This window comes from Patiria miniata, unplaced genomic scaffold (genome assembly GCF_015706575.1).
Source record: "Patiria miniata isolate m_02_andy unplaced genomic scaffold, ASM1570657v1 HiC_scaffold_30, whole genome shotgun sequence".
NCBI classification, from domain to species: domain Eukaryota; kingdom Metazoa; phylum Echinodermata; class Asteroidea; order Valvatida; family Asterinidae; genus Patiria; species Patiria miniata.
Window position 1 is genome coordinate 2,088,281 of NW_024037070.1, and position 26,301 is coordinate 2,114,581.

General features: G+C 38.4%; 1 protein-coding gene across 1 annotated transcript in view; it reads right to left on the reverse strand.

The window, feature by feature from the left end:
- LOC119739059 overlaps positions 1-26,301 on the reverse strand; it is a 108,050-nt gene that overhangs the window by 75,735 nt on the left and 6,014 nt on the right. The window contains exons 2-3 of the mRNA XM_038213894.1: positions 20,871-21,191; positions 11,110-11,292 (exon numbers count right to left, since the gene is read on the reverse strand). Of these exons, the coding sequence (XP_038069822.1) occupies positions 11,110-11,292; positions 20,871-21,191 (504 nt within the window). The remainder of the gene's footprint in view (positions 1-11,109; positions 11,293-20,870; positions 21,192-26,301) is intronic.

Consider the following 26,301-nt stretch of genomic DNA (forward strand, 5'->3'; position numbering starts at 1 on the left):
CGCGCTCCTTAACACGTTTCTGGCGCGCGAATTATAGCGCTCCTGGGTAAATTTGTAAGCTTTTTTGTAAGTTTTTCTACATAAAAGCCAACAGTAAAATCTTGTCAATCCAAATTTTATATACTTGATTTCTTAACTTGTCATCCCGATGTTTGAACGATTTCGTTGCAAAACAATTCAACAAATACATGGTAGCCATTTTCTTTTCATCAACGACATGTAGCACGTTCCATTATGATCAAGGTTATGGCAGGATCGTCATTCAGACGTGCACCGCCGTTAAGTGAATAAAATGAAATAATAATTTCGGTTGAGATCAGTTTATAAATTAGTTTATAAATATTTATAATGTAAAACTAAATAAATAAACCTCCGATGAAGTGAAAACACAAAACAATTATGAAATGGATGGGCTGAGCAATTAAAACCACCTACTTTGTAATACCAACACCCCTATTTTCGATAAAATGGACGAGCTTCCAAATGGGCGGCCCAAGCACACGTGTTGAGTGTGGTGTGTGGGCGACGGTTCCCGTCCTACGCATAACGCGTACGGTACATAATGTTATGTACTAGACTTGTGTTGTGCGCGATCTAATACTGTGCAGCCAGACAACAGTGGGTAGGCCTATGTGAAATTACACCGTTTTTCTGGAAGTTATGATATTCCAAAGGGAGCCAGAGTTTTTGAACGGCATTTTGAATGATCTCTGGTACATCTACAAGAAACTAGCGTTCATTTTTGACAAGTTTGGGTTGGAAATACCTTACGAAAGGTCGAGCTCATTTGTTCCACAACGATAGAGTGCAGAGCGATTTTCCGTGTGTCGACTACCGGGATATGCCCGCAAGCGCGGCCGGTCAACTGGCCACCCGTGCACGGTGACATTGTTTGTGCGTAGTACCATTCGACATTTTGTAATGGCGTTACTTGAACATTTCTGTGACCTTACTTTCGATCCTTTTATTTTTTTGTGCCCAAAACCAAATATTCATATAATTATTTTCCTTTTCCATTTTACTAATTTTGAGGATTTATGTGACCAAAAAAAGTATTTCTTTGACAGATGTATGACCGGACTTAAATTAATTGGATTTTTTTTTGGTGGGGGAGGGGGCTCTATTCATCAATTTGGATATAAATTTAGAACCCCTAAAAACACGGTTACACCACATGATACATATGCAAATTTAAACAAAAACAGGTTTTAATTTTAGTAAAGTTAATAAACCAAAACAATTAAACTATTTGATAAAAAAAATCAATCAATAAAAACTGAAATAAACAGTAAATAAAACAAAATAAAATAAAAATAAAATAAAGTGAGTATAATAAAAACGAAGTAAAATAGAACAAAATAGAAAACACTAAAGAACCACAAGTCAACTCCAATTTGTTTTTCATTTTATTTCCACATCAGGATGATTCACAAACAAGTAAAACTTAAACCTGTTAAATTGACATGGATTAAGCACTCAATTTGTAGTGAACAGTCGCATCTGTTTCTCAGTTCTGATGCAAGTGTGTGTGCATGATATGAAAGGCTTCAGGAAATGATTTGGATTCATTTTTTACTTTGAGCACAAAACATGAAATCGAGCTCCTCGGACTTCCCAGAGGAGCAATTTTGGGTGCTCAAATTGAGCTCCTCGAATTTCCCAGGAGAGCGATTAACTGAGCTCCACGAATTTCTAAAAAATGAAGGCCTGATGCCCGTAGATTAATCCTCAAAAACAATCAAAAATTAATCACAGCAATAGTGTTATTTATTGGCCTCCGTACTTTTTAATCCGCGGCGGAATATCTGGCTGAATACGTGGCTATCTTTACGCACGTGGCATTGCCGCTAAAAAGAAAGAATGCAATATCGAGACGCCACTTCAACGGTTGTGTGCAAAGTCTATGGAGAGTGTGGCACTGTGCGAGCAATTGCCTGTCCGCGTAGAAGACTGTGCGCGCACGGATGATATCGTTTTCGCATGCCACACAATTAACATCCACAGTATCATGGTGGTTTGAAACCTTCCCAGAATTCCTATGTTGTTATATTGTTTTTTACGTGTGTTTGAAAAATGGAAAACTTGAAATAACTCGACAACCAAATAAGTCAGGAATATAAAATTTGAGAATTAGAGACAAAAAAATACACTGAACAGGGCTGCAAAGATTTAAAATGTAAAACAGCTTTTTCATTTTTTTCATAAAATTTCCCCTACTGACCAATAGGTGACCACTGGCCAAATTCTGTGAACACCTTTGTGAGGCTCGGTCCAAAGATACAACTGACCAAGTTTTACATTAATTTGGTCAAGACTGTGGGAGAAGAAGCATTTTGTAAATATTCATTAAATGACCTCTACTGATCATTGGATGACCAATGGCCGGATTTTACGAACATGGCTAGGAAGGGCATGTGACAAGGTTTGATTTGGCCAAGTTTGTTTGAAATCGGCTGAATACATTAGGAGTTATGGCCAATTTTATATTGGTCACGTGACCGTTTGCCCGAAGAAAGAAAGAAAGAAAGAAATCGGACGATCACAGTATACCAGCTTCGCACGGCTGATATAAACAGACACACTGGACAAGAGAATTAGACATATTCACAGTGATTTTAATAGTTTTCTAGCACGGTTTTAAAATAATTTAAAAAAACACTGCTGCTCCGGCATTCTTGTCCACGTGGCCGGCCGGCATGCCGCTATGCAATTTTCTCACGAATTTTCTTTTGTTTAATTGATGTAACATTTTATTTGTCTGCGCGAATCAGCTTTCCTATCATGATATATGAATTTTCACAGCGATTGGAAACGGCACGCAGCTCCCGGCAAATTGAGGTTTTTGTAAAATCCATTACAAAAATTGTGAAAACTTTCAGAACCATCTTTCAAAAAGTTTGTCTGTGATTTAATATTGTCGTTCCCCGTCAAAAACCAATACAGTCCTTGATCCTGCACTTACGTTGTTCTAAAACAACCGGCAAGTGGCAATGAATCATTGGCTAGTTTCAAAAAACAAATTCCAGGATTAGGCCTAAATATCGGAAAATATTAACTGCAAAGCTCCACATGAATACCATTGCTGTAGAAATATTTCATGCCTAAAAACAGTTGTTTATAAAACACCAGACAAGCGTTAGCGAGGGAAAAATCTTGCGCGCACATGTACTGAGGAGCCGTCACATGGTTTGAGCAAGCCATTTCTCATCTTGGGGAATTCCCTCGTACTTGTAGATGAGCACGTGTTGACTGTACTGAAGGGCCGTACTGTCATTTGATTGACAAGTTGGTTGTGTCATTTTTCCTCTTTCCACTGCCCAATCACGTGATGTTTTATGTGTGGGATATAGTAGTGGAATCCAGGATAGCGGTTTATCCTGGTTGTCGGGAACACTACCAAAAAGCAGTCATTTATATAAAAGGATAAGGTTGTTGAACATGGGAAACACAAATTAACTGATTAAAATAATGACACAAGATACAGACAGCTCAGTTTATTGAACATTCGAAACAGACGATCGACAATCGGCATTGGATAGTACATAACCCTTGTGAAACGGACGGTGAATTTTATGATGGCGTGTGGTTTGATTTTATTTATTATTTTTTTTTACCTCTTCTACCTTTCTTTATGGCCTAACGCAACAAGCACCTACCACCGGTGCATATGCACTGCAGGATTTTATTGTGAATGAGTATTTTCTGGCCATTCCAACCAGATCCGCAATTTGGTGCAACAACAACATTAGTAATCATTATTTACGTCCTGTACTAGACGCAAAACAGCGGCAAACATTGTGTGCTTATGTTTACAAACACATTATTACATGTATATCACGTACATCGATCAAGAGACATGTTCACACACGAACAGCTGTGCTGGAGTCTGCCAACAACCGTACTGTTTTGGAAATTCCCTGGTGTTAAGCGGTCGTTATCAAATGATGTACATTGTGCAAATGGGACCAGCGAGATGGTATTCCGTTCTTTGACTGTGTGTGCTATAGCCGCTCGGCGGGCTGGAGCTATTTTTGCGTTTTACATTTCTAAAATCGCCAGGAGCCATCTGAGATTTGGACTTGATTTGGTTTTGATTTACATACGTATTGCAGCAACATGAGGTAAAAGTTTGGCACTTTCGACAGCAATCAGTAAAGTTGTGGGGGAAAAAACCCTGAAAGTATTGCTGATATTTTTGAGAAAAAAATCGGTGATTTAAAACTGATATCGTCGATATCGCGATTTTTATCAAAATGTATGCGATTCCGATTATATTTTTCCGAAAATCGTATCGCGGCGTCCCACAGTGATGTAGTGACTTGATGCTGGGCCTTGGCCTCGAGGCTCGAGGGCAAAAGCCTTGGCCTTAAGGGATCAGTGCCTTGCAATTTTGAGTCAAGGCTCTTCAAGGCCCATAGATTTTTGCATTTTCCAGATAAATCTGTTTGAAATTTTGCTGTTACCATTTTAATCGTGTTACCATGGAGGAGTGAAACACCTATAGATTTGTGTGTTGGGCACACTTTCACTTTTATAGCATCACATTTTGTTACCATTGTAGTACATTTGCTGCAATAATTTTCTGTACACTTGTGGGGCTAAGGAGATAATCACTTAAATTGTATGATCAATGTGATTGGTTGTATATGTCTCCCTGATAAGTGCTAAAGATTTGCATGTATCTGTTTTAAATAATGCTAATATTTCTGACCATGTTGGCCCAGCAAATAAATATTCCCCAAATCAGTTTCTTGGATCCCCTTTTGTTACACTTGGAAGAATTGTGCCTCAATATAGAAGTAAATCATTATTTTGTTTTAGCTAAACCATATTCATGAAGACCTGAACTTATACTTTAATAGATACAATGCAGTCATAAAACATTGTATGTGAGCATTTTGATTGCAATTAAAGACAACTTGTTCTTCTTAATGAGCGATTCGTGATGATGTGTCATGTGACTATAATTAGTTTTATATTAGTGGTCATTTTATAAAACAGGGCCTTGGCCTTGGCCTTGAGGGTTAAGCCTTGGCCTTAGCCTTAAGGCTTGAGGGTCAAAGCCTTGGCCTTGGCGTTAAGGGTCAAAGCCTTGGCCTTGAGGGTCAAAGCCTTTGCTCCAACACTGCGCGGCGATATCATTGTCTATCGTCCAGCACTGCTTGCTGCAAAGAATGCACTTCGCATGTCCAGGCTGATTTTTCTGATCGCCTGATTTCTACCCATGAACAGTGTGTTCCATCCAAATCCATTATCACGGATTTGTAACTTGAGGATCGGTCTTGTCAATGTTGGTATCAAACTCCGAACCTCTTTGGACAAAAATGCATATGTGTTGCACTGACATCGTGCGGAATTAATAATGTCAAAAGTTGCTTGGCTTCGAGCAGAGAAATGCATGCACATTGTACACGACACATGTAAAGTACACGTACACGTATACGGGTGACTGTGTTCACTCCATGATTTGTAGAGCGGATCAATTGTGTTTTTCGCGTGCATAAACAGAAATAAAATCAAAGCTTACAAGCGGGGGAAAAAGCTGGGGCAAATCTGGACCATCAGTAGAATAAAAAGCGGAAATCAAAATGTGGCATGCTCAACAAAAAAGCGGAAATCCGCTAAAAAGCGGAGATTTCACACCACTGTCAACATGACGTTATCACATGTCATGCGACGTTGCATTAAATATGCATTTTTCTGAGGCCTTTATAAAAAACTATAGGTCCGATTTGTTTGTAACATGATATGTACTTAAAGATGAGTTATAGAAATTTGCAGTGATGTCATCATGTTTTCATCACGTCACAGACTCATTTGAATCAACCAAAACAGCTGGTGTTTGTTCACAAACACATTTCTAGTTACATTTTCTTTTTTGCATTACTGTCTGTATTTTGTTTGTTGCGGTCAAATAAATAATATTAATAAATACCTTGGAGAGTTGATGGTTTCTGATTGGTCGAGACTCGATCACGTGGCCGGGCATTAACAGTGATAATGGACCGGATTCAAAGATCAAGCGAATAAATGGCCCCTGAACCAGCATTGGTCAAGCCCTGTTCAGCCCCATGCAAGCCAATGATTGGTCAAAATATAGTAACAGTCCTGCGGTAGCTTGTAACAATAGAGCACTGCACATGCGCTCAACCCCCATCGCGTGAGACTGACGCGCGCGTACGCAACACAGTTGCTAGGGATGCGTGCATGCACGCGCGTAAGGAAGTAAAGATATGAAAACATTGTTGTAATTTGTTTCGCTACGGCAGCAGTTTCTGTTGAGTTTACATCATTATAGCTGTTAAGCTAAAATATGGCCCATGAACATGAACACAAAAAAGTCTGGAAATATCGCCGGAAAAAAGTCACAAAATTGGAGCATTTTAACTGTTTATTTAATGGGCGTCACTAGACCATTTTAAATGAGAGGGAGGGGGGAGGGGAAAGCGCCATCATCAGTGTAATTGATAATTTCCGCCCAAAATTATCCCTTTAACTCCATTTCTAATTAACTCCACAAATATATGAATGGTTAATTATGTTTGAATGGATTTAATTTTTCAGTGCGATAAGTTCAACTTCAAAAGTTTAATCGTCACAATATGGTGCTATCATACTGAAAAGTTGTGGACATTTGCTCATCGCAAAACTGCGTGTACACACTCAGTGCGTGTCCGCGTATACCTTGTTCAGACCCGTTCCCTGATCCCAGACTGGGGGGGGGGGTGTCTTTAAATCCTAAAGTGGAACTTTTTATGTGCGAGCACAGAGCGCGAAGCCCTGAAGCCGTGGGGTCCGGGGCTCGCTTAAGGGCCCAGGGAAATTTTTTTATTCTAGATGCACTGTGGTACTGAGGCATTTCCTGGCCACTTTCCCCTTACTTTTGAATGAAATGTGCTTGTGTTTAAGTAGATGGGGGTCAGTACCACAGTGCATCTAGAATAAAAAAAATTAAAACAGATACATGCAAATCTTTAGCACTTATCAGGGAGACATATACAACCAATCACATTGATCATACAATTTAAGTGATTATCTCCTTAGCCCCACAAGTGTACAGAAAATTATTGCAGCAAATGTACTACAATGGTAACAAAATGTGATGCTATAAAAGTGAAAGTGTGCCCAACACACAAATCTATAGGTGTTTCACTCCTCCATGGTAACACGATTAAAATGGTAACAGCAAAATTTCAAACAGATTTATCTGGAAAATGCAAAAATCTATGGGCCTTGAAGAGCCTTGACTCAAAATTGCAAGGCACTGATCCCTTAAGGCCAAGGCTTTTGCCCTCGAGCCTCGAGGCCAAGGCCCAGCATCAAGTCACTACATCACTGTGGGACGCCGCGATACGATTTTCGGAAAAATATAATCGGAATCGCATACATTTTGATAAAAATCGCGATATCGACGATATCAGTTTTAAATCACCGATTTTTTTCTCAAAAATATCAGCAATACTTTCGGGGTTTTTTCCCCCACAACTTTACTGATTGCTGTCGAAAGTGCCAAACTTTTACCTCATGTTGCTGCAATACGTATGTAAATCAAAACCAAATCAAGTCCAAATCTCAGATGGCTCCTGGCGATTTTAGAAATGTAAAACGCAAAAATAGCTCCAGCCCGCCGAGCGGCTATAGCACACACAGTCAAAGAACGGAATACCATCTCGCTGGTCCCATTTGCACAATGTACATCATTTGATAACGACCGCTTAACACCAGGGAATTTCCAAAACAGTACGGTTGTTGGCAGACGTGATATACTTGTAATAATGTGTTTGTAAACATAAGCACACAATGTTTGCCGCTGTTTTGCGTCTAGTACAGGACGTAAATAATGATTACTAATGTTGTTGTTGCACCAAATTGCGGATCTGGTTGGAATGGCCAGAAAATACTCATTCACAATAAAATCCTGCAGTGCATATGCACCAGTGGTAGGTGCTTGTTGCGTTAGGCCATAAAGAAAGGTAGAAGAGGTAAAAAAAAAAATAATAAATAAAATCAAACCACACGCCATCATAAAATTCACCGTCCGTTTCACAAGGGTTATGTACTATCCAATGCTGATTGTCGATCGTCTGTTTCGAATGTTCAATAAACTGAGCTGTCTGTATCTTGTGTCATTATTTTAATCAGTTAATTTGTGTTTCCCATGTTCAACAACCTTATCCTTTTATATAAATGACTGCTTTCTGGTAGTGTTCCTGACAACCAGGATAAACCGCTATCCTGGATTCCACTACTATATCCCATGCATAAAACATCACGTGATTGGGCAGTGGAAAGAGGAAAAATGACACGACCAATTTGTCAATCAAATGACAGTACGGCCCTTCAGTACAGTCAACACGTGCTCATCTACAAGTACGAGGGAATTCCCCAAGATGAGAAATGGCTTGCTCAAACCATGTGACGGCTCCTCAGTACATGTGCGCGCAAGATTTTTCCCTTGCTAACGCTTGTCTGGTGTTTTATAAACAACTGTTTTTAGGCATGAAATATTTCTACAGCAATGGTATTCATGTGGAGCTTTGCAGTTAATATTTTCCGATATTTAGGCCTAATCCTGGAATTTGTTTTTTGAAACTAGCCAATGATTCATTGCCACTTGCCGGTTGTTTTAGAACAACGTAAGTGCAGGATCAAGGACTGTATTGGTTTTTGACGGGGAACGACAATATTAAATCACAGACAAACTTTTTGAAAGATGGTTCTGAAAGTTTTCACAATTTTTGTAATGGATTTTACAAAAACCTCAATTTGCCGGGAGCTGCGTGCCGTTTCCAATCGCTGTGAAAATTCATATATCATGATAGGAAAGCTGATTCGCGCAGACAAATAAAATGTTACATCAATTAAACAAAAGAAAATTCGTGAGAAAATTGCATAGCGGCATGCCGGCCGGCCACGTGGACAAGAATGCCGGAGCAGCAGTGTTTTTTTAAATTATTTTAAAACCGTGCTAGAAAACTATTAAAATCACTGTGAATATGTCTAATTCTCTTGTCCAGTGTGTCTGTTTATATCAGCCGTGCGAAGCTGGTATACTGTGATCGTCCGATTTCTTTCTTTCTTTCTTTCTTCGGGCAAACGGTCACGTGACCAATATAAAATTGGCCATAACTCCTAATGTATTCAGCCGATTTCAAACAAACTTGGCCAAATCAAACCTTGTCACATGCCTTCCTAGCCATGTTCGTAAAATCTGGCCATTGGTCATCCAATGATCAGTAGAGGTCATTTAATGAATATTTACAAAATGCTTCTTCTCCCACAGTCTTGACCAAATTAATGTAAAACTTGGTCAGTTGTATCTTTGGACCGAGCCTCACAAAAGGTGTTCACAGAATTTGGCCAGTGGTCACCTATTGGTCAGTAGGGGACATTTTATGAAAAAAATGAAAAACCTTTTTTACATTTTAAATCTTTGCAGCCCTGTTCAGTGTATTTTTTTGTCTCTAATTCTCAAATTTTATATTCCTGACTCATTTGGTTGTCGAGTTTATTTCAAGTTTTCCATTTTTCAAATGCACGTAAAAAACAATATAACAACATAGGAATTCTGGGAAGGTTTCAAACCACCATGATACTGTGGATGTTAATTGTGTGGCATGCGAAAACGATATCATCCGTGCGCGCACAGTCTTCTACACGGACAGGCAATTGCTCGCACAGTGCCACACTCTCCATAGACTTTGCATACAACCGCTGAAGTGGCGTCTCGATATTGCATTCTTTCTGTTTAGCGGCAATGCCACGTGCGTAAAGATAGCCGCGTATTCAGCCAGATATTCCGCCGCGGATTAAAAAGTACGGAGGCCAATAAATAACACTATTGCTGTGATTAATTTTTGATTGTTTTTGAGGATTAATGTACGGGCATCAGGCCTTCATTTTTAGAAATTCGTGGAGCTCAGTTAATCGCTCTCCTGGGAAATTCGAGGAGCTCAATTTGAGCACCCAAAATTGCTCCCCTGGGAAGTCCGAGGAGCTCAATTTCATGTTTTGTGCTCAAAGTAAAAAATGAATCCAAATCATTTCCTGAAGCCTTTCATATCATGCACACACACTTGCATCAGAACTGAGAAACAGATGCGACTGTTCACTACAAATTGAGTGCTTAATCCATGTCAATTTAACAGGTTTAAGTTTTACTTGTTTGTGAATCATCCTGATGTGGAAATAAAAATGAAAAACAATTTGGAGTTGACTTGTGGTTCTTTACCCCTCAAAAACACGGTTACACCACATGATACATATGCAAATTTAAACAAAAACAGGTTTTAATTTTAGTAAAGTTAGTAAACTAAAACAATTAAACTATTTGATTAAAAAAAATCAATAAATAAAAACTGAAATAAACAGTAAATAAAACAAAATAGGGGAATCGACCCGGTTTGCTACCCCGACGTACAGTCTGTAGGTGCCAGTCACCGAGCATATCAGTAGCAGTGACACGGTTATCGACACAGGACGTGAAGTCCTAGCCAAGTTGGAACCGGCATATAGGTCCCAGCAGATCATTAGACGGGGAACCAACCTACCGAGAACCAACATCGTCAAGTTGGATCATCTGAACTCAGCGAAGTCACAGGAGCTATGCTACCGAAAGACTCGGATAAGCACCCCTGAGATATTTTATTAATTTACGTAGTGAGGTATAAGTTTATGTGTATATTGTTATCACCTCATATGAAAAGTTGTTAATTAGAATTTCTATGATTTATGCAAATCGTATTGTCTCAGTGAACTTAGGTTTTATTTTTGAATAGCCGGGTTTTCCCGTAAATTGTAATAGGTAGACCTGCGACACACATATAGCACTAAGGCAGGCAAACTTTAGCCAGACTTCAAACCCATAATCCCCAGACATGCGATTATGGGGTTGAAGAACAAAAACACGTTCGTGTAGGATTGGGTTCTTTGAAATTACAAGCATACAAAATGCACAAAGTGGGATGTTGGTCACAGCCTAGTTAGAATTCAAAGTTGCTAGGGAGTTTTTGTAACACTTTATTTGTCATTTTGCCAAGAGACCATCACGGTTGTGACTGAGTGCTGATAATGCTAACAAATGTATACAGTGAGTTTGCTAGGCCTTACCTGCAAAATACGTCTCTGACAGGAACGATGTTTGTAGTACTTATATACACCAAAGTTGTATACCCTTTTGTCCTGGAAAGCATTGTTAACCTCTGCAATTGTGCGGGCTTCTGTTTCTGCTGATGCCACAATACCAAGTAGTCTGGAATAGTGCACAGCATCATCAATAGATATTCGTCCAGTCTGAAAAGCAATCACAAAGATCTACGTAAACCTTCTATTCCTTCTAATATCCATTTTCTTATCCCTGGCTGTGGTTATAAACCTTCAAAAATTGTGCTGATGAAAATCAGAAATGGCTTTAATGTCAATGACAGCCATATTGGAATCACGCAATGAACAGCCCTGATCTGTGCTAATACTTCACTTCTATCTCAGACAACATATAACATGTAGGCCCACATTCTGTAATGTCCTTTACCAAATATTTTTTTTTTATTAACTAGACGTATCACATTTGTTTTTGGCAATAAACACAGGGTGATGGGGTATGAAACTATATTATTTGACACTGTGTAGTTCAGTTGTCAATATTTTTATGCAAAAACAGGAAAAGTATTAAATTCAAATTTTTCAGTTAAACCATTTATTAATTCTTTAGGGATCTTTAGATTTCCTTACAATTCTATTTAAATGTTACTTCTGATATGACGATGTCATCAGTTAAAATGTGCATGATGAATACTGATTAAGTTAAATGCAGGTTACATAGGCAAAATAAAGTGAAAGGACCTGGAAATATATAACTAGATTTATGTTTGTGGACAAACACATGGCTATTTCGGCAATTTGTTGTATTTTTATGTCATCAGGGTTTGACCTTGAGGTTTTTTCACTAGCCAGCCTGGCTACTGAAACAGACTCTTAACCAGCCCGCAGGCATTTTCACTGGCCCGCATGTTTGTATTATAGAGTGTCTCACAAACAACAATGTCCAAACATGTAAAGCATGTATCCTGAGGCAATCTTGTCACTACTTTATTAAACATATCTAATAATTTAACCCCTAAAACGTTAACAAAATTAGACAAAAATTGATACAGGTTTGCTTCCTGAATTCAATGATTTATTTCTTCCTGTCCTTTCATCTTTGCCGTAGCCCAATAATTTTTGACTCGCCATCCAGGCTACTTAAGGAATAGTTTGACTAGCCAGTCCCTGTTTTGACTAGCATTTGGCTAGCTGGCTACCGCTAAAGTTGAACCCTGGTCATGTTACATGTAGACTGACGGGACAAAGATCAGTAGAAAGTTGCATAATGATTAGTGCCAATAGTTTAAAAAATGCACCTTTAATGGTGACGTCACAACGTCACAACATATCCCTCCTTAAAGTTCTGCAGATACAGGCCATAGAAAAATGCACTTTTAATGTGATGTCACGTGACACATGATGACGTCATGACGACGTCACTTAAATTTTCATCTATAAGACATCCTGGTCTATTTACATACCAACTTTCAACCTAATCAGACCTTCAGTTCTGAAGAAATAAACCTTCAAAATATGCAACTTAATTGTGACGTCATGTGACACGTGATGAGGTCATCACGATGCCTTTTCAATTTTCATCTATACCACATCCCGGTTTAAGTACATACCAATTTGCAACCCACTCGGACAAGTAGTTCTGTAGATATGGTCCTTCAAAATATGCACTTTAATGTGACACGTGATGTCCTCGTAATGACGTCACTTCCATTTTCATGTACCGGTGTAACACATCCCAGTCTATGTATACCAGTGGCGCACCCAATAAATATTTTTTTCTAGTCCCACGATTTTACCTTGGTGATATGCATGTGGCCGTCAAATTAGTCGGCCCCCCCCAAAAAACTCCATTTTTTTTTCTGCGGCCAAAAATTTGGGTAACATTTTTTTTTAAATTTTGCCCCCCCCCCCCCCCCAGCCAAATCCTGGGTGCGGCACTGGTGCATACCAACTTTTAACCAAATCGGACGTGTCGTTCTGTAGATTTAGGCCTTCAAAATATGCACATTTAATATGATGTCACATGTCATGTGATGATGTCGTCGTGACGTCACTTCAATTTTTATCTATAATACATCCCGGTTTAGGTACATACCAAGTTTCATCCCAATCAGACCTGTAGTTCCGGCGACATAGACCTTCAAAAAATGCACCTTTATGGCGACATGACAGGTGACACATGATGACGTCGTGATGACGTCAATATTCGGTACACAACTGTAGGTGCTGGACTAGCAGTGTGTGCAAAGTATAAAGGCAATCGGATTGAATTTAGTGCCCAAAGTGCCTTGGACACAATAAATCTGTTTAAATACTACGGGCAAAATGACTGAAAAAAAACAAAAAACTTGAGCTATGTCTGTTCCATGAACAGAAAATAGGGCTTTTCCGCAAAGTGATTTTTGTACAAGTTCATGCTTATTTTGTCCATGTGTAGTGCAGCAGACAAATGATGAATTTAATACAAGATGAAAGTTTCATGACTTATTTGCTGATTGGCAAACCCTGCAGTTCTCTAGACGTATGCATTTTGAAGAGACTATACAATGATGATGTAATCATGACACCACCTCAATTTTAACCTAATTTTAGTATGTACATACTAAGTTTCAACCAAACCGGTCTTGCATTTTTGTATAGGTCCTTAAAAATGCCCACATGACCCATGACATCATGACGATGTCACAGGACTCATGATGACACATGACGTCACATGACCCCTCACTACATCATGACATTATGACGTCACATGACTCAATGGACAACTTGACATTTCCAGCTGAACACACAACGGTCAAAGCAAGTCCACATCTTCTACCAATTTCAAATTACATACAATTAAGGCATTTCCGGTTTCAACCAGATAGAAGGGTCATGTGATTTTGCACGTAATCAAAAATGAAGACCCTGGATTTTTATAAGAAATCCCGTAAAAAAGAAAATCAGATCTTCCACAGTTGCTTTTATATTGTTTTTAAAAGATTAAATCTAGAAATCTTTGGTTGCTTGTAATCTGACAAACTGATGACGTCATTGTGACATCATTAACAGACAGCTCGTGAGTCATTGTAACTCAACTTATTCTTAGCATGTTGTGACTAGCGTTGTGCATAGTGGTGCACACGACATGAAATCTCCATTATTTTTAAGGATTAGCCACCTCAAATAGGTTTTACATTAATTAAGGCAGGTTTTTATTACAGTTGGTGGCAATTTCTTTATTGCATTCGTAGCCAAAATGGAAATAGTTCAAACTGAAATTCGCATATTGAATACCCCATTCAATCAGCACCAAAAAAATGGCCAAAAAATAATTAAGTATTTTGAAAGGCATGTAATCGGAAGCAGAACCGTTTTTTTTTTGCCTAAAGTTATGTACCACCCTTTCAGTATTGGGAAAATCTCTGATGGCATGCAGTATGCTAGGGAATTGCCCTTTCATTGTACACGCACCATACAATCCACGTAAGTGTTGTGCAATGAACGTTTTAAAGGCTAGGGGTGTTGAGCCTGATATTTCAAGGGTGCAGCAGGGCATGTCCAAGTTCGCTGATTGCCAAGAGACACATGGAAGCTTAAGACCTACTTTTACGCTGACTTTTAAAGCAACAAACAAGATAATATCTGTCGGGGTTAATTTTTCAGGAATTTTCAAAGGAAACTTAGAGGTCATTTCACTATAACTTCCGATCTGATGACATCCCCATCAATCTTTCGCACACAGGTCTTGTTTGCATAAAGGGCATCATATATTCATTTTGAACTGCAAACTTCGCCACAGATATCAATTGAAAATTCACTTAAAACATTTTTCAACCTGCTGCTAGAGGGTGCTTTAACATTTTATGACGTCACCAATTTGTTTTTGTGAAGTACAATCTACCCAGAGACTAACATGGTTGAAAGCAAGTTGACATCTTTTTCCTATTTCAAATTATAAGGCACTTCCGGTTTGGACTGGAAGAAAGAGTCACGTGATTTGGCACGCACGAGATAAAATGAAGATCCTGGATTATTCAATCAATTCCCCGCAAAATTCAAGTTCGGGACTCTTAAGGTTGATTTTCTATTGATTTTGAATTATTAAATCTATTAATCTTTAATGTGACATCATGTACATGACCCATGGTGACATAATCATGACGTCACTCTTCGAGACACAACTATGCTTTAGGGACTATGCCTGTGGTAACTTCGATGAATGATGTATGACAAAAATGAAAGCCAAAAGTGTCGCACTCAAAAGTTGTGCAAAAAGTTTATTGGATCTTGGGGTGTGCAATAAGAAGAAGAAAGAAAAAAAATCAAAACAAAAAAATCCGCATATAAGGCCCCCCCCCCCCCCCCCCAAATAGTCGGTCTCTGGTCAGTGCGCGCGTCGGTTTTAATCATGCGCGTCAACCTTTTTTTTCCTTCAAATTGTCCGCGGTAGCTACAACAGCGCCCTTTATTGCCGCACCTCCTCAAATTTGTGTACCAAGGAATGGGGAAATTGCACCAAAGCAAATGATGGAGGGCACAAAGGAAAATTATGGAGGACACCAATGTATATGAGAACACAAAAAAAGCAAAAAATAGTACCCACCTTGTCTGTACAATCCAAGCTTGGAAAAAAAAAAAAAAAACAAGTCAGGTGTGTTTACAAACACAAATGCCCCGCAACCGTGACTGTTTCCATGACATAACACCACTCTAACATCAACTTACATGTACCTTGGTCAAATGGAACGTTCATTGACAGCATTAGTGTCTTCTGTAGGTTTTATATGAATTAATCCCTAATCCCTATGATCTCAGAATAAATACAAGATTTCTATTGTTTTAGCCACTGTGACCTTGACCCTTGACCTTTCGACCCCCAATGCGATAGGCTCCTTAGGATTGCCAAGGACAATCCACAAACCAAATTTGAAGTTCATATGTAAAGTATATCTCAAGTTATCACGCTGACAAAATTTCTTTTGTTTTTGCCACTGTGACCTTGACCCTTGACCTTTTGGCCCCAAATGCAAGAGGCTTCTTAGGATTGCCAAGGACAATCCACAAACCAAATTTGAAGTTCATATGTAAAGTATATCTCAAGTTATCATGCTGACAAAATTTCTATTGTTTCAGCCACTGTGACCTTGACCCTTGACCTTTCGGCCCCAAATGCAATAGGCTTCTTAGGATTACCAAGAACAATACACAAACCAAATTTGAAGTTCATATGTAAAGTATTTCTCAAGTTATCGCGCTGACAAAATTTCTATTGTTTCAGCCACTGTGACCTTGACCCTTGACCTTTCGGCCCCAAATGCAAAAGGCTTCTTAGGATTACCAAGAACAATCCACAAACCAAATTTGAAGTTCATATGTTAAGTATTTCTCAAGTTATCGCGCTGCCAAGATTTGTCCGGACACACACACCCACCCACCCAGTCGTTTTTTGCTATGCTTCCGAGGATTGGCTTTGTGTTTTCCTTTGTCCCTGTAATATAACACTCTCCCATAGACTAAGCACACAAACCTGCGTTCGAGGACAATAGGCACCTTCCTTCGAGGATCAATGGCCCCTTTGTGCTCCTTTTGTTGTCTGTCCTCAGGCGTAATGCCATGCAGGAACACCCACCCACACACCCACCCACACACCCACCCACGGAAGGACAAGGCGGAAACAGTATGCCCCTTCGGCTTCGCCGCGGGGCATACAAATTCAATTCTGGAACTTTGGTCTGACCAGAGACCGACTATTTTGTTTTTGGCCTAACACCTAACTTCTGGTTTGATAACCTCACAGCATTCGGGTGCGCATCGTCAATGATGTCTAGAGAACTTCCAGTACTTGTTTTGGCAAGGTGTTTTTTCCATTATTTATTCCATTGCCATTATTGTGATTTCATATTTTTATTGTCAGCTTAAGGTCTATGGGTCCCATTGCCTATTTGTTTGTTTATTTTTTTTTCTGTTGCCATAAAATCCGTTTTTATTTGATTAAGTTAGGTTCAACTGTTACTGATATTTGTTTGCTCTAACTCTTGCCAGTTTAAATTTCTCCAGTTTTTATTCAATTTTTCAGATATTTATTAGGTGTTGGACTCAGCCACAGTATTTGGAAGCAAAAGGTGAACTTTGCAAGGGATATCGTTATTTGGGCTACGAAGATATACGACATGAATCAAATGATAGAATTAAATTTAAAATATCATTTTCAAATTCTCATAGAAGTAACTTCCGGTCTGATGACGTCATGAATTTGAAACCTTGCCAAATTATCTGTGGTTAATCAAAGAATATCAAGGGGCGATTTGGTGAAATTTTAACGGATGGTTTTCAAATTAAAGAAAGCAAACACTATTTAATATGCCGCTGGGGGCGCCCTTTCGAAAGATGACGTCATCACACTGTTTTGTGTATGTCATTCCTCAATAAACACTTGCATAATATACATGTTTATGTGTGTAGTAAAATGCTTCCGCTGTTGAGTTATACTCGGTTTTTATTGCACTTCCGGTAACACCGGAAGTGAAGGTCAAGCGGTTTTACGTCCGGGCACGAGACATGTTTCTCACAACATAGTCTACAACCTCACGAAAAAACGAACATGATACTACATTTAGTTCAAAAGATATAGCGCAAACTATTTCATCAAAATTTGCCCTTAAATCACTTGTAATTTGATACATGATGAACGTCATGATGACGTTACAAAATATATAGTATCTTCGTAACGTGGTACAAGTTCACACAAGGTTTTATGATCATACCGTAAACCGTATGGAAGAAATTTTGTTTTGATTTCAGGCTAAAGTGATCATTTTGAATTCACCTAACTTAACCTTCCGGTTGACCCGGAAGAAAGGGTCAAGTGAGTTCACGTAAACAAAAAGAAATGTTTATAGATTCATGGTCTATCTGATTTTACAATATAAACATCACTGATTATTTTGTTCAAGAGTTATGGGTGAAAGTAATTGGACCCTTTTTAAGCAAAAATCGCTTAACACCTGATGACGTCATCATGACGTCAGAGTAATATGCACCACTTCAGATGAGGGTAAATCAAACCGGAAGTTAGTTGTTATAAATAAATACACGTATATTTTCTATACTTTCATACGTCATTAAACTTCACAATGAATTTTTATCCACTCCGAACTAAATCAGTATTCACTTCCCGTTTTTGAATAATGACGTCATCAAGCCAGAAATAACTTGTGTACATAGAATGTTTACTGTACTTTACCACAAAATAATTGATTGTACCTGACAGGATTTAATTTCGTGATCCTTTGTTCTTATATAAAAATATTCATAACTTAACACGGCAGTGTTTATTGAAGAAAAAAAGTCTACCCGACCACTCTGCATTTGTAACAACAAACGCGAACCTCTAGTTTTTAAAAAATTTTGGGCCAATTATTTTTGTGCTGATTGAATGGGGTATTCAATTATATGCGAATTTAAACCTGAACCTATAGCTATACAAAAAATGGCCACAAAATAGTGATTAAAACTTATCTTAATTATTGTCAAAATATTTATGGTCGATAATTTTTTAAAATACCGTAACTTTCGGAATGTAAGCCGCGGCTTATACGTTGAATTTGCCCATGAAAATGTTTACTGCGGCTTATACAAAGGGCAGCTTATGCGCCGTGCCTTGAAGAATAAAAATGAAATTCAAATGTGTATTTAATGTACTGGTATTAGAAGAGATCTGTTGCTGAAATGAATTATGAATTAAGAAAGTCATTAACAAACCCAAACCACGTCCCACGTAAAGGTACCGAGTGGTAAAAATACAGTGAAAGCTGTCTTCCACGCTTGCGACCAGCCGTACGTGATACTGGTGCTGCATGCCATTCAGCATGCTTTCCCCCCATATGCGCTAGCGGACTGCACCATTTGTGGTAATAAAGGGGTGTACTTTCTTGGAATTCTGCTGTTTAAAAAAAGAAAAAAGATGACTAATACTTTTTATGGTGTTCAAAACATTTCTTTATTCGATAATCAGTTGTTCAATGTCAAAACATAATTATTTTTCTCGAAATGTATTCAGGAAACGATGTAAAACTCAAAACAGGGGCTAAATCATCCCTTACGAAATTAATGGATTTGTCCATAAAATGTCAGCATCGTTTTGACTATTTTCGAAGAAAGCTACGATCGAAACTTGAATTTTTAACGTTTCTTCTCGTTAGTAATCACAAAAAAATTGATAAGTTTTGAGCTAAAAATGGACCTGTTTATTCTTAGGACAAAACAAATCAGCATCTGTTGCCACAAAGCAAGATTTGTAGCGCTCCAGTCAGACAACACACGGTGGGTTGAATTATTCTCATACGTTCTGCGGGAAAATGTTGTCATTCGCTTATAATATAATTTGCAGTTTTTTGCCTGCTGTGGCTTATATTCCGCGCGGCTTATATTCCGAAATTCACGGTACTGGAAAATTCAGGTCGTGCGACCATATGCACAACACTATCGTGACAGGAAACTGGCCGTACATCACGCGGTATAAGCGTGTGTGATGCACTGAGCGGGGAAAGAAACTTGTTTTTACGGTAGGAAATTTCGGGGAATCAAACCGCATCATATCGTTCAAAATAAATTCCTGAACACAAAATATACATACACACACAAGGGAGATCAAGTTCTGTGAATAAACTTGCAAAAATGTTCTTTTTCCATCAGTGTTTTCTGAGCATTTTTACGATGTCTAATCCGACTTGCTACTGCAGTGCATCGCGGCAATATGCATTGACTGGTAACCGCATTTCCATTGGGCCTTCTTTGGCCCTTTTGTGTGCAGCGCCGCGGGAACCAGTCATCAATTCAAAGATGTTAGTGTCTGGCTTGGTTGACCTTTCCCAAAAAATGATCGGTGATGTCAGGAAGTGTTCAAGCGCCCTCTAGCCGCAGGTTAAAAATGTCCAAAATGCATTTTAAGTTGACGTCTGTGGCGGAATTTGTGGTAATCGCTTCAAACTTAATATACCTGATAAACTTAATGCAGACAAGACCTGTGCGCGAAAAAAATTGATTACATCGTCAGACTGGAAGTTGCATGAAACGACCTTTAAACCTTACAAAATTGCAAAAAAATCAACCTTGATAGATATAATCAAGATTTTGTTATAGCACAGTTAACAAACCTATTGCGCTTTCTGGTAATGACGTAACAATGACATCATCAAGTATCATATTACAAGCAAATAAAGATTCCTATATTTAATCTTTGATAATCAATATCAAATCAAATGTTACAGATTTGAATTTGTTTTTTTGAATGAGACATCAATTGAAAAAATAAATGTTGCGGATGAAGATGAATTTTTCTCTTCAGTTACATTCATGTAGGTTTTTGTCGCCAATGATTTCATTATAACCAAGAAACATGACATTTGCAAACTTAATACAAAGAAAATTGTTTAATTTTCGCAGTCTTCTGGCATTATTCTTTTATCTGTGATATTGAACTGTTTGGCAATAAATGATTTCTCTTTCCACATTAATGTTGTTGATTTAATAGCCAAGATCATAAAAGACTTTCTTTATAGAAATGTGCATTTATCAGCCATCATTAAGGAGTGTGGGGTTTTGGTCTTGTTTTAATGCATTAACAATGTGTGTATCCCTGTGGAACAAAAGCATATGCACCACAAAGACCTTTTCACAACATTATTCTATAATTATGATCACGTATGGTTCCCTTGACCCAGACCTCTGAAAAAGTTAACTGACAAAGACACACATGTTATTTCAAGACAATGTGGTTTCAGGCTTACCTTCACAAGATTACCAAGAATCATCCGCTGTGCATCACCATTCTTGTAATTCTTCACTGTGGCGAATTTGTGAAGTAACTCTTTATGATCCTCGTTGGAGATTTTCCCTTGCGCAAGCATAAGATCCAGAAGTTCATCACTTCTATCCCATTCACTTTCCACAGAATATGAGGTACATGTACCACTAGACTTAGGTCGGATTGTCTGCATGGATTCTTGGTGATCACCTTCACTTTCAATGGAAGACTCTTTTCCTTGTGATCGCTGTCGAGAAAAGTGCTTCAGAAGACTCCGACCTCTTGTCCTGCTAGAAAGGCGTTCCTGAAAATATTTAAGAAAAGACAAACTTTAAATTATGTGCCATATATTTGCTAGACTTGATGACAAGTTGTTAGATAGTCGTATTTTGTCCGTGAACTTCAGTCAAACTCCATCCGTGCAGCTGGTATAAGACTAGTACATAATCGGCCAGGTTGCGACATTTCTAACGAATTGATGATTACGTTCTCGCACCGTTATTCATATATGCAAGCAGCACAATACATACATATACAGTGCATGTTTGCAATGAGATCCAATGGCGCACCGCTATGCAAATGAGGACTCATTCATTCCGGATACATGGGAAGTTCTTCTCAATACATCGGGGACATGTTTGCAGATCTGGCGACATTTTAACGAACAAAACAGTCAGCTAGCTAAATTGTGTATTGAAATAAAATGTATCATTGTCATATAGTTGATTTCTTTAACTTTTAAGTCTTGTATGCCCTAAAGTGGTTTTTGTAGTGTTACACAACACAAAGTACAAACCCTCGAAGTAATGAGAACGATCTTCCATGGCGGCCTAGAATACGCTCTGGAATCTGAACCAATCAGAGTGCTCGCTAGCGATTCAAAATACTCCCATATGTTGTGTACAAAATTGAAAAAGGATTCGCCAAGTCGGTAATTGGACATCAATAGTCAGCATCATTTGGTCTGGGAACCATACTACGCACAGTGCAGCTATATTTTGTGTGTGTAATAATAATAATTTGGGAGGCTAATCATCCTTACTCGCAGCAGGTATGCTGAATTGCGAAGGACGCGGCAACATCGACCCATATATGACCATGGAGCACAGCCTGAGATCGAAAGTGTTTGTTTTTTCTGGAGGGAGGAAAACCGGAGGGCCCGGAGAAAAACTCTCGTGGCACAGGAGAGAACCAACGCACAACTCTACTCACATGTGATCCACGGCCAGGATTCAAACCGTGGTCACCTTGGTGAGAGGCGAGCGCTTTATGCACAAGCCACCTGTGCCAGTAACCGGTAGTGTATGAACACAAAACAATTACCGACTTACTGAACATCAATAGTCAGCATCATTTGGTCTGGGAACCAGACTACGCGCATTGCAGCTATATTTTGCATGCGTGGAGCCAGTAACCGGTACCGTATGTACGCAAAACAATTACTGACTTGGCACCAAGTCTATATATTTGCCAAATTTGTATTCCAAATATTTAGTGCAGCCAACTATATTTTTAAACAGTTACATGTAATTTGAAACTTCCTTGTTTCATTTTGGAAAATATTCTCAAAGTTTATGAAGTTAAAAAAGTCTGCAGTCTTTACATGGACAACATACTTCAGCTTTGACTTTCTTAACCTAAGGTTTGTGAAACAAATTGTGACATCATAACGATGTCATCATGTATCAAATTGAAGTCACGATGTGAATAATTACTCTGAGCCATAACTTTTCAAATGAATGGATTTGTGATCAGTTAGACATTGCCTCAGGCAATATTTTGTATTCCCAGGCATAAGGCTGTTTGACCTTTACCTCCGGTGTAACTGGAAGTGCATTGAAAACTGAATACAACTTGGGAAAAAAAAAAATTTTTCTATGTGTTGAGTGAGGAAAGCCTAACACACAAAAAATGATGTGATGACCCCATCACCCGAAAGGACGCCTCTAGCGGCACATCAAATAAAGTTGAACTTGCTTGAATTTGATTCATTTGTTGATTTTCTTTTTTAATTGCTCTTATATGTACATGTACATGTTTATATCTTTAGACAACTGCCAGTGACTTTGCAAGGTTAAAGAATCATGACGTCATCAGAATGGAACTTATTGTTAATGATCAGTTTTTTTTTTTCCTTTAAAAATTCAAATTTGCCATTTGATCCGTGTCGTATTCACACCACCAAATAACGATACCCAGTACAACTTTGACCTTGGGTTTCAAAATGCTGTAACGTCAACAAACTGGAAGTTGGGTGTTCTTAATACATACATTTACACTTAAACATTCATTTAAATTTCCATATTTTTAGAAGTTTTTTTTCATATCATGATGTATCCTCTCTAAACGAAATCAGCATTCAGTTTGCACATTTTAACTGTTGACTTCATCAAACTAAAAAAATAAAGCATACGTATGTACTGATATTATCATACCATGAAAGTTGATTTTTTTTCAATTAAAACAAATGGTTTGACTGGAAAAGTTTAATTTCATGATCATTCTTCTGTTCTGACATAAAAAATAAAACTGGTAAATGATCAGCCCGATCACCTAGCATTTGAAACTCAACAAACACGAATCTCCACATTCTCCAGCTTATTTCTTTATTCATCTCTTCATTTTGTCATCTTTTTGAAGATGTTTTTTCTTCTTCAATGAAAATCTCGTAAATTTCTTGTGTTGATTCACTGTAGATCATTTATGAGGAATTGCACTGTATGCTGATGTTCTCAACATCGCTTTTATCACAACTGTGGTTCTCAAGCACTTGGTTGCAGCACAGTTACTTTTTGAGTCACTGTGTGCACTGCAAGCACCACAGAATGGCCCAAACAACGACAGCAATGTAAAAAGGTAGAAAAAAATCATTTGACATTCGTCTACTCTTTGATTTGTTGAATTCTTTTTTTTGAAAAGGTATTTATGAATTGGGATAAGGCAAACAAAAATAAAACAGCTTCTGCTTCCATTAACCTGACCAACCCTATTTTTACAGCCATACACTTTTCATCGGCAAGTTAAAAAAACAAACATACATTTTAAATGTCACATCATACGCTAGCGTATAAAATTCATTTGCTTTATTATTTACAATTGCTATATTCGGAAGGACTATTTAGTTATTTCCTTTCAACCCAATCAGCAGGGGCGTAGCAAAGTCATTTTTATTGGGAGGTAAAAAATTTTAAAAGGGCATTTGCACATCCGTTGTGAAATGTAGACAGGTTTTTTTCTCTGGACACTTGGCCTCCGTAAAATCAAAAAGTGGGGTGGGGGGGGCGGTACCATCTGTCGATGGGGGCGCTGTTCAAAACCAACAATTATGCACACAAAGGGCCACTATATGGTGCTTTTCAGGGAGATACATGTGCGAAATTCTGCAAAAGGCACCCAAAACGGCAGATGCCACAAAAAAAGGCACCACTTCATTTTGAAAAGGGCACTTGTTCAGAAAAAAAGGGCACTTCGTAAAAAAAGGGCACTCTTTACAAATTATTGGGGGGGGGGGGTAAGCCCGTTGACAAAAGGGCATTTGAATGGAAAAAGGCAGTCTTTACAAATTATTGGGGGGGGGGTAAATACCCCCCTTACCCCCCGCTGGCTACGCCTATGATCAGTAAGCTTTCCTTTTGGTGTTCACAACTTACATTCTCCATTTTTATTTAAGTTAAGTCAGAATTAAGGGTTTTTCCCCTGTATTCAAGTTGTTTGGGTTTTTCTGGAGATGCAATATGATTTTGTATTCTTTTTAACTGGTATTTTGCATAAAATTATGGATTTTAGGTAGTCATTTCACAAGAAGAGCCGAACAGGCCTCAAATGGGAGGTAGTAGGCGTGCTATCACCCCGCCTGCTTTACACCACTGTTTATAGACATTTAAATCACACGCTGTAGGTTTAATAAACCTAAAACTATGAACTACCTTTTAGTGTGGTTTTGGGTAAAAAAGTACAGCTCTTTTTTTATTTTTCAATTAAAATCCATCATTGGAGATCATTGTTGCCAAAATAATGTCAGCTTCATGATAATTGACGACAGGCACCCTAATCTGTGTCATCATCAAACCAAAAGTTTGGTGTCATTAATGTTTGTGTTATAGCCCACACTGCGATGCGACCCAGACAATATCAGACGGCCCGCTGTAACGGAACATGCCTGCACGTGTTTTTGCTGCTACCGCATGCCATACTAAGGGCAGCCTTCAATATTGACTGTTCGAGAGGTCATGAAGTTCGCGAACTAATTTTGAACCTTAGTTACCAGCCAACAGCGAGCTCTGCAGGTTTATTTGCATTGCATGAAAATGCGCCTTTGTTATGCTAACTCTATGCTAATTTTTACAGCTGTTGAGTTCGCGAAGTACACGTAACTATCGTACGTGGAGTTCGCCTAACCAGCAAGCTATCAATGCTCCACCAGGAGCAAGGCGCTACATTCCTGATTATATTCCAAGGATTTCTTTCTGATTGGCGGCGAATTTTTTTTCCACACAGCGTTTGCTGAATTTTAACAAAACAAAATCAAGTTGCTGAAATCGGAATGACAATTGCTTAATATCTCAAGTTTCTTGGCCCTTGGGAAATATTTGAACATGACACCCTTCGATATTCATCAAGCACAAAGACTGTAAAAAATGATCGTATTTCCAGGAAACGTCCCATCCCCCAGAACGATCTAAATTTACTTGTATGAGTTCGATTTTTTATATAATTAAGCACCGACTGATATGGAAAATGTACTATCCATGGCTTCTGATTTCCGCATTCTATAGAACTTATTTATTGGAAATAATGTGTGCATGCAGTCCTTTTATTTGACCTTCGCATTGTAAAATTAGTGAAATGTACATCAGGCCTAATACGTTTATCTTATACAACTCAAGTTGCTCTCGATCTCCCTGGCCCCGTGTGCTGTTTCAAAGTTTCATCCAAAGAATAAATACTTAGTCCTTTTTTAAATGCCTTTTTTTTTAGCAATACAAAACAAAATTACTTTTCAACGAGTCATCTTTATTTAATTTACCAAATGCAAATATTTGCAGCCGAACAATAATTCACTTAGTATGCGTAATGACCGCAAAAGCAATTAAAAACTAGACCTATGTTTGTGGACAAACACAGGGCTGTTTCGGTATTTTTTTGTGACGTGTGACATGTAAAGTTTCAAGTATAAGTTCCATCCAGGAAGGATGTGTAGTTCTGTTGATAATAACCGGTGGGTATAATATATGATTACATTCCCATAGGGCTTTGAATTTTGATGTTACATGTGATGTGATGACCTTATGATGACGTCACATCAATTTTCATCTATAACTATATTTTTGTTTGTAAATAACACCTTACCCATAGCATATATCATTAAAAGCAAGTTCACATCTTTCCTCAATTTCAAATTACGAGGCACTTCC